The following is a 10428-nucleotide window of genomic DNA, read 5'->3' on the forward strand; positions in this document are numbered from 1 at the left end:
GGGTTCATGCCATTCTCCTGCCTCAGCCTCCCGAGTAGCAGGGACTACATGCACCTGCCACCACACCCAGCTAATTTTTTGTAATTTTTTGTATTTGAGATGGGGTTTCACCATGTTAGCCAGGATGGTCTCGATCTCCTGACCTCAGGAGATCCTGATCCGCCCACCTCAGCCTCCCAAAGTGCTGGGATTACAGGTGTGAGCCACCGCACCCAGCCGAAATATTTTATTTTCTTACCAGGTGTCAAATGTAATACAAGAATTTTCCCTTATTACTTCCTGTTAAACTGTACACGCCTATGTTTTTCAAAGCTAAACTCCTAGCACATAAAAAAAACTCGCCACTATAAGGACAAAGGTCATAATTTATTTCATGGCTTACTATGCTGCCCCAACGGGAGTTGAACTCCTGAGCTCAAGCAATCCTCCCACCTCAGCCTCTAGAGCAGTTGGGACTACAGGCACATATCACTGCACCCAGCCGCCATCATTTTAAATAGCACATTTGAGTATCTTATTCTTCCACTCTGAGAAGACACAATCCAAAATAGTACCTTTAGAGCTATTTTTTAAAATAAGAAGTGCTGATGGACTTCTACTTCAGGCCCAGAAGAAATAACAGGGACTAACAAAGTAACGAACAAACAAACAAACAAAACGGGTTTCAAAACACTGCATATTAAGGTGGTTAGAATCTGCAGGGCAGTGATGGAGATGGGAAGGAGCATCACAGGGAAGTCTGCAGATCTGTAGAGGGTCATCAGCTGGGTATTGATCAGCACACATGTGACAGGTAACTACCCAAGGCCAGGAAAACAACCTGAAAGGATTAGAGGGCCTAATGATCTGAACTCACACAGGGCTGAAAATAGTGCCTATCGCCCTAGGCTAGAATGAAAAAATTTCACAATTCTTATGGTATTGAGTGGAATACTCAAAAGAATTTTATCACAGTAGTGAGACAATCTTAGCCCTAGACTAAATGTTGCTCTGCTTCTAACTAGCAAAACATAAAACAAGGCCTGAAAAGAGCAAATTGTTTCTAAGTAACTTAACCACATCTCAGAACAAAGCTCAAGAATAGTGGAGTACAAAAATATCCAAAACCAACAGCTATCAACATAAAACTGACAATGTTTAGCATCAACTCAAAAAGTACAAGATGCCTGGGTGTGGTGGTTCACAGGCTGAGGCCTGCGGATTGCTTGAGGCCAGGAATTCAAGACCAGCCTGAGCAACACAGCAAAACCTAAAAAAAAAATATGAAAATTAGCTGGGTGCAGTGGCACGCACACCTATAGTCTCAGCTACTTCAGAGACTGAGGTGGGAGGATCACTTGAGCCTGGGAGGTGGAGGTTGTAGTGAGCAAAGATTGCGCTACTGTGCTCCGGCCTGGGCAAGAAAGCTAGCTAGACTCTGTCTCAGAAAGAAAGAAAAAAAAAAAACTACAAGGCATGTAAAGGAAGAGGGAAAATTAATCAATGGCAACTAACCCAGAAATGGCACAGATGATAAAATTAGTAGACAAGGACATTAAAACTCTTATAATACCCATATTTCATTTGTTCACAAAGCTACAGGAAAAGTTAAACATGTAAGCAGAGACATGAAAAAGACCCAAATCAAACTTCCAGATAAAGAAGATAAGCTTCTATATCTTAGATTGAAAAGTACAATCTAAGATAAACAATAACATTAGATGGGATTAACAAGAGATTAGGAGTAGCAGAAAAGACTAGTGAACGAGCATAGCAACACAAACTATATAAAACAAAACACCAAGAGAAAAAAAAAATGCGTTTTTTAATGAACATCAACATTCCATGAACTGTGGGACAACTTGAAGTGGCCTAAAATAGAGATAAATCTGACCAAAGACATATAAACCTAGACACTAAAATCTACATACACACATACATACACACACACACAAATTGCTGAGATAAACTGAAGAAGAATTAAATGGAGATATATAACCCCCATCCATAGATCAGAAGACTCAATATTAAGATGTCAATTTCATATACTAATCCCAATCAAAATCCCAGCAGGTTTTATTGTAGAAACTGACTACCTTATTTTAAAATTTGTAAGAAAATGCAAACAACCTAGAAGACCCAAAACTACTTTGAAAAAGTAGAATAAAGTAAAAGGGGCCGGGCACGGTGCCTCATGCCTGTAATCCCTGCATTTACTTTGGGAGGCCGAGGCAGGTGGGTCACTTGAGGTCAGGAGTTCAAGACCAGCCTGACCAACATGGTGAAACCCCGTCTCCACAAAAAATACAAAAATTAGCCAGGCATGGTGGCGCACGCCTATAATCCCAGCTACTCAGGAGGCTGAGGCAGGAGAATCGTTTGAACCTGGGAGTCGGGAGTTGCAGTGAGCTGAGATCATGCCACTGCACTCCAGCCTGGGCAACAGAGCAAGACTCTGTCTCAAAAAAAAAAAAAAAAAAAGTTGAAGGGTTTACGCTATGTCTTCAGAACTTAAAAAAGCAGTAATCAAGACAGTGCAGTATTGTTATTAATATAAACATGAATAGAACAGACTAGAAAGTCAAGAAATAAACCCACACATATAAAGTAAATTGGTTTTTGACAAAGTTGCAAAAGAAAGCAAATAAAGACAGCATAGTCTTTTTAACAAGTGGTGTTGGAAATGGATATCCTTACACACACAAAAAAAAAAGGTACTGGAAAAAAATGGTAGAGAAGGATCATTCTAGTATGCTGGAAGTGTTCTATATCTTCAGCTGGACAGTGGTTACACAGGTAAAAATTCATCAAGCCATATACTTAAGATTTGTGCACTCTAGCATATACATGTGTACCTCAAAAAGGAGGACAAATAAAATTAGTATATAGAGTAAGATCCCATATTTAATAAAAAACTATTTCTGGCCATCAACATTTCATATACACACATACATTCACACAGAAAAGGGAGAGGTCTGGAATTCAGTTCATCTAATATCAATGATAATAACTTATAGATGACAAAATTTGAAATAATTTTTTTATTTTCATCTTCATATTTTTCTGCATTTTCATTGTTTGAATTATTTATCATGAGAGTACTATTTTTATAACAATAGAGTGATTCTTTTTCTTAAACTGGAAGCAAAAGTATTAATAGTGGATAATGCTAGTGAAGAAAATGCAAGTGGGCCGGGCACAGTGGCTCACGCCTGTAATCCCAGCACTTTGGAAGGCCAAAGCAGGTCAATCACCTGAGGTCAGGAGTTTTGAGACCAGCCTGGCCACTATGGTGAAACCCTATCTCTACTAAAAATACAAAAACTAGCCAGGCATGGTGGCATGTGCCTGTAATCCCAGCTACTCGGGAGGCTGAGGCAGGAGAATCACTTGAACCCAGGAGGCGGAGGTTGCAGTGAACTGAGATGGCGCTACTGCACTCCAGCCTGGGTGACAAGGCGAGACTCTGCCTCAATAAAAAAGAAAAGAAAAGAAACTATGGGTGATTTTTTCTTCCCTATTGTTCTGTATATGTTTAATTCCTCCACTCAAAAAACTTTTATAACTATGAAGACTGTATAGCAATATTTAAAAAAATGTATATACATGGACAAGATCCACACAAAAACCTGAAAAACAGGTAGTATTTTGGGAAATGAGATTGCTGGACAATGTTTCTATGACTCTAGTCTTTACAAATTTGTACAATACACAATATTGTTGTCCTTTTTATAAAGGACAACCAGGATTATCTCAACAGAGTATGGGCCCCTTGATTTACGTCTTTTCAGTCTTTTAATCTAATAAATGTTTTATACTTTATGTGTGTTTATATTTTACATATTTTACATACCCACAAAACTATACATATATTTCAATCTAGCTTCTGTAACTGATTTTCAAATTACCAAATACTTACTATCTTAATTTAGCTGTACAAGATTCCCTGGTTACAAAGACAACATCTTGACGAATGGAATCAAACACTCTAGTCAACGCATCAAGGTTACTTCTGGTGAAAAATTAACCTTATAGCCTGGTTACTATCTGGCAAATTTATTAAAATCAAAAGAATCTTCTTAACAAAAGAGGCTACAGATCTAGAAAGGAGGAAATGAACATCTGAGTGCCTACTGTGTGCCAAACTGTGCTAGGCACTTTTATATACTCTCCTCTCGTGTGATGTTCCAAAAAAACACAGATCGTATTAGCCCATTTTCCAAATGAAGGAACTAAGACACGGTGGTTTCAAGGAACTGGTCTAAGGTTACCCAGGTAATACAGCAAGTTTCAACTACAACACACCACCACAGCACTTCTCACCACAGGCTGTGACCACATCTATCTACAAGTAATGGCTTGAAAAAACCTGACCATACCACCCACCATCAATACTACGGGCCTCAACGCCTTCAGGAAATCCCAGTGTTAACAATTACACAAGGTACATTAAGACATAGGTCCACAAGACACTAATTCTGAGCCAAAGTATGGGAATTGTGTTGCCCCTTACATTCACACACGCTGCCAGACATCCCAGGACTTCCGGGAAGCACTGTTTCTGGGAATTCTAGTAGTAATTTTCAAACAACACAGCATGGGTAGGGCCAAGATGTCCCAGGGTACAAAGAGAGCTAGAAACCAAAAAACCATTATATGATGGGCTGAAATGAAGAGAAGAGATGGCGATGCAAAGAACATTAACACCTAACCCAACTTCCAGGACTCAGCTCAGAACAGGGGAACAGACTGACTGCTTTCCTTTCCTTTCCTGCCACAAACTGTGTTAAGAACCTCAAAGCTGTTTGTTCAAAGCCCTGGTAAAGCCTGGACCCCTTCAACAAAGTTTACTTTGAATTAAACACAGGGCTGACCAAAATACTCTCCAAGGAGGAAGGGAATTTAACAGGTGTCTACAATAAAGGATTTTCTACGTTTTTGAAATTTCAACTTTTGTGAAGACATAAGAGTTGATGAAAACGTGAGCCTTCCACTGCCTTCAAACCTCCTTGACATCTGTAACCAGAGTGTGTCTTCAAAAGCTCTGCTCCAAGGTTCCGATAAGGTCTCCTGAAGTCGCAACCAAAGTTTGTCTTCCCAATTAAACTGGCTATTACAGGCCAAGTTATAAAGAGAGACAACATTTAATTGGAAAGCAAATCACCTAACAGTAAGTGGCAGACACATTTCCCAATTAAAAATCTGACAAGAACTCACAGAAATAAAATATCTCCAAAATGCCATCTTATTTCCCATCTAGAGAGGCTGCCTCCTCTGACTTCCCACCAAACAAAAGGTTGGCAAGGGAAATCAACAGAAAAGTAGAAAAATTGTATGTGTATATGCTTGTATGTGTGTGTGCACGTGTATGTGTATTTATAAAACATCCAAATCTTACATCAGCCGGTCAATAGAAAAGTAGGTGTGTGTGTGTAAAACTGTCCAAATCGTACATCACACATCAGCAGGTAATCAGGATTCTGTACCCCCGGTTAGTTCAATTTTAAAGGGCTAGTGGCAAGACTTAAAACCAAAAGCTGCAGTTGGCCGTGGCCTCCAACAAACTGAATTCCAAGCACTATCTGTCCCCTCACCAAAGTCCCAACTCACAGGCCTGAGGTCCTCTTCTGTAAAGCCCTGGAAGTCTACCCTTTGAAACATCTGACTGCCCTGAAATATTTTTACCTGATAATTTTTAAATAATTAAGCATTTTTATTTGAGTCTCAAGGCACTTAAAAATTATCATATAATACTTACATTACAATTACACTATACTTCATCTTTATTTTCGGCTTTTAAATGCTTTAAAGTTTAAATACTTTGTACTAGCAAAATACTTTATACTAGCAAAATAGAGTCATTTAACTATTTAGTACAAGGGCTGGAAATAGCGATGAGATTTGGATATTCCCCATGTCTACACCTACTCTGTCCTTAAGTCAAACCCTTATCCACCTGTAGTTTTTTGAATACAATATTAAAAATGACTGTAACAATAAAAGCTATCCCGACTATTAGGAAAAGCACTGAAAAAATACAAAATTTTATGATACATAATGTATCATAATGTAGTATAGAAATGACATTTTCACACATGTGAGCAAGAGAATTAAAGGAGCATTTTTAACGTTCACTATTTAAAAAAGAAAAACTACTACTTAGTGATACAAAAAGATATTTTTTAAAAAGCTAAACTGATCAAACTTTTCAAAAGACAGTACACTCTCTAACAGGTAATTTATTTTGTGACAAAATAAGTCCACAGAAACATGAAAGGAGCTAGCAGGTACCCGGTACATGTTAGGAATACTCAGACCTTATAAACACGAGCCTAACATGGGTTTTCCTTTTTGTGGCTTGTTGCCAAAGCAACTAGGAAAGCTATAGTCTTTGGGAGAGAATTTGAAAAAGAAGTTAAAAGATAGGAGGAGATAAGCAAAGTTTTATATGAGGAATTAAGAATAATGAATACAATGTTGCAAGAAGGAAAACACAAAGGACAGAAATTGAACAGAAATACAAGAAGCAACTTCCAAGTGACAGCACAATTTACTAACAAGAAATATACATTCCTGGTTCTGTTACCCACAGGACCCTCCCCCCATTCCCCATCCCAAACACCAGAGTGATACAACCATTGTCCTCTCATTCACTACCACTGTTTATAGAATTTAAACCACTGGGTATGTTCAAAAGCATATTAGGAAGGAAATAACAGGAAGTTATAGCTACCAACATCCTCACTCCAACACCAAAATCTCCCTGTGACTCAAAGAAATGTTGAAATACAAACACCAACACCATTCGGTCTCAAGGTCATATGTAACAATGCATCCCAAGCCTTACTAAACTTGCCCAGGATACTAAGTATAGACATTCCCTTACACCAGGCTTATAAAAAATATATAACAGAAGTGTTATTCGGTGATCTGAGGTGATCAAGGATAAAGTAGAAAAATGAGAGCTGGGTGCGGTGGTTCATGCCTGTAATCCCAGCACTTTGGGAGGCCAAGGCAGGCAGATCACAAGGTCAAGAGATCGAGACCATCCTGGCCAACATGATGAAACCCTGTCTCTACCAAAAATACAAAAATTAGCTGGGTGTGGTGGCACACACCTGTAATCCCTGCTATGCAGGAGGCTGAAGCAGGAGAATCACTTGAACCCGGGAGGTAGAGGTTGCAGTGAGCTGAGATCGCGCCACTGCACTCCAGCCTGGAGACAGAGCAAGACTCTATCTCAAAAAATAAAGAAAGAAAGAAAAGAAAAGCAATAATGCACAACAGAGATCAAAGTAAAAAATGCCTAGGCCTAATAAAGTGCAGGGCATATATTAATAAACTGGCATAAGAGATGGATGACCACAAAATCTTTGCCATCAAGCAGTACGGGGTTCCTCCTGGAGAACATGAAAGAATGGTCAACCAAAGGCAATGTATGTTCTGAATTAGCATTAGTAAAAAATGCTTTAGGTTGGCTTTCATGCTGTTTGCAAAAATATGACATTTAGAGTAAATTCAACTGGCACTGAAGAAAGCACAAATAGCATAAAAGAAATGGGAAGAGCTTGGAGAATCAAAAGTAAACAGACGAGATGGCACATTTCACTTTCATTAGAAAAGGCTACTCCTCCTGGATTTCCATAACATTTCATGTCTCTCTCGTAGTCTTACGTCATCATTTTTACTGCCATGTTTTATCCCCCAGGTAAACTATACTCTCCTCAAGGGTAACACTGTGCCTGCTTCATTTTTGCAAAACTCAGGGCATTTATTCATTCAGTCAACAAATGCTATTAAATATGTAACATGTGCCAGACACCATACTACAAACTGGCACTAAATACCTATTGTTTAAATGAATGTTGACTATAAAGTATAAAAAACAAACAAGTTCAAAAAAGGATCCAAATGTCCAGGAATTCTAATTCCACAGGAAATTCAGATGGGAAACAACAAACATTCTAATTGGAATTTTAGTATCATGAGATACATCTACACTACCTGTATATTGTCGTGGCAAGAATGTGGGCCTATCGATTCACAATAGAACAGCACTTCCTCTGTATGGCCTACCAAGTATATTAAGCATTTCCACGCAGAGATTTTTTCTCTTAAGCCCAAAAGAAAATTAACAGTAATGATTTAACAGGCTATAATCTTAAAGCCCCCTAAATAAGACCCATAAGATATGTCTTTGTCAGTGAGTGGTAATGTTTTAATGGTTTGATATATTCATTCATTGAAGTGCTTAGTACCTATCAGATAATGTTGGGCCCTGGGTTTTGAAAAGATGATCAACACATTCCAGGAGGCTTGCAAGAATTCAAACAAAAGTTTAGCATTGGTGGGGAAAAATAGGAGTGTTTACGAAAAATAAATGAGTTGAAATTCAAATGCCAACAACGTAAAAAACGTGCCATAATAAATTTTATTTAGATTGGTTTTAGTCAGTACCTGTATCATCTCCAAGGTTTTGAAAGGGTTTCCCCATCCTCAATATATTTCACTTTTTTTAAAAAAGCTCGTAAAAGGTCCACCACTCCCAGTCCACCCCCACCCTAATCTTCTGGGAGGTGCAGAGCGGGAGTGCATGGAAGATAATCTGAAATTGGTTTGGTTTTGTTTTTTTAAGGAATGGATCAGAATGGGAAGGCAGGAAAGGGCAGAGCAAAAATCGAAAACCGATGTGTGCCTTCAAACCCAGTCCTCCTACCAGCTCACTGCAGATTCTTGTATTTGTGGCTGTGGCCACGCACAGGTGGTTGAAAGTATCCAGAGTGTGAAAACACAATCTGCAACTCATCACAGGAGTCTCCGGACTCCAAGGCCTTACATCCCAAAGTCCAGGAAACAAGACGCCTTTCTCAGTGAGTGCTGCTACAGGCAAACAATAAATAGGCATTTTAGGAATCAATAAACACACCTTCATTTGGTCTTCTCTACCAAACCCAAATAGCGTGCTTTGGGGCCCCGAGGCTGTAATAGAAGGTGCTGCCCCTAAAGAAAAGACTGAGGCGGGGCTCCTCTCTCTATAGCTAACCCCAGAAAAAAAAAGTGGGGGGAGAATTGCTGGGGCCCTGGGGAGGGGTTAGGGCCCTGGGGAGGGGCTGCGGGAGGCAAGGAGGAAAGGGAAGGGAGAGCAGGGTGGGACCCAGCTAACCCTTCTCCCTTCCAAAGCGGAGGTTAAGCCACTGCCCCCAGTCCCCAGACCCTGCCTCCTGCCTCCCTCACCTGATCACAGAGATGAGCAGCCCCGAGGGGTCTTTGCTTTTGCTGACTGTGCTTCTGTATTTCCCACCAGCTGCTTCTGCCGCCATCTTGGACGCGGGGAGAGCCGCTAGGCTCCAAGGAAGCCAAGAGTGCGTAAATTCTGCATTTGACCCAGCTGGAGTCTCCACCAATGGGTGAGGAGAATTCCAGAGGCGCGGAAGTGGAAAATCCAATCACTGAAGTGAGGAGGCGGGACTAACGGAACAGGTTTTGAGGCAACGACGCGTGTGTTCGCTCTAAGCACTCTGGGAGTCGTAGTTTTCCTTCTCCGTCTCCTGGGCGCGCAGGAAAGCTAAACCAGCTGCAACTTCGTGAGTCTTGTAATGAGTGTCTTCATTTATCTTTATTCTGACTTCGAGCTTTTTTCGGCTTCCTTGCTTTTAGAATTTTGTCAGGCTTTAAATCAAATTTATCCGATGATGCCAAAATTTGTTAGGGTGTGCATTTAAATGAAAGAGGGGTTCTCTGCTGGATGCCTATGTGCGAAGTTTTTGCCTTAAGCGCAAGTGATTTTTTTAAAAATCCAATAAAATACGAAAATGAATACAAGCAGAAATGCTTTTCTTTAGTGTTCTGTAAAACTAATGTTTCTACATTAGGTTTATGTGTGAGTTCAATTTTCCCCAGTGTTCTTATATTTCCAGATAGCCCTAAAAACACATGCACAGGAATAAACAAATGAATATTGATGAAGAAAAGACAGTATAAGCGAAAAACAAACAGACCACACTGCAGATTCCTTTTTTCAATCTAAATGAAATAGTTAGTAGTAATGCACATTTGTGTTAATACTTTTACCGGTAAGCTTTTAGTATTTCCTGCATTTGGTTCCCTTGGCTTAGTCGTTAATTCATAAGACCACGTGAACAAAAGAAGACCAGAATGTGTGTGGAAAGTGGTTAGACTGAGGAACAAGAATAATAAAAATTAAAAGTAAGGAAGGAGGCGGCTTGCTCAGTAACAATAAAGATTGAAGAACTTAAATGAATAGAAAGCAAACTAACTCAGAGGTCCTGGAGTTGTGGAGCAGCAAACTCAGAATGCATCAACTACTTTTATAAACAGACGTCGAGCTGGTAGAAGTTCACATTTTTAAAAATTAGTTGAAGATGACACACACACATATATGACATGATAACTTAAAAGTATTCATAACCTTTGGCCCAATAATTCCAG

At 39.6% G+C, this 10428-nt stretch overlaps 1 protein-coding gene across 3 annotated transcripts in view; it reads right to left on the reverse strand.

Moving 5' to 3' along the window:
• Positions 1 to 9349, reverse strand: part of EXOC4 (exocyst complex component 4) — an 870987-nt gene extending 861638 nt beyond the window's left edge. For 2 of the 3 annotated variants that reach the window (XM_011995827.1, XM_011995829.1), the window contains exon 1: positions 9214 to 9349. In XM_011995827.1, coding sequence (XP_011851217.1) covers positions 9214 to 9299 — 86 coding nt within the window. In that variant the 5' untranslated portion in view covers positions 9300 to 9349. Of the gene's footprint in view, positions 1 to 8841; positions 8846 to 8901; positions 9033 to 9213 lie in introns of those variants that run through there. The other variant, XM_011995828.1, reaches the window with a different exon arrangement.
• Positions 9350 to 10428: the final 1079 nt, after the last annotated feature.

The sequence above is a fragment of the Mandrillus leucophaeus genome, unplaced genomic scaffold (assembly GCF_000951045.1).
Source record: "Mandrillus leucophaeus isolate KB7577 unplaced genomic scaffold, Mleu.le_1.0 Scaffold5, whole genome shotgun sequence".
In the NCBI taxonomy this organism is placed as follows: Eukaryota; Metazoa; Chordata; class Mammalia; order Primates; family Cercopithecidae; genus Mandrillus; species Mandrillus leucophaeus.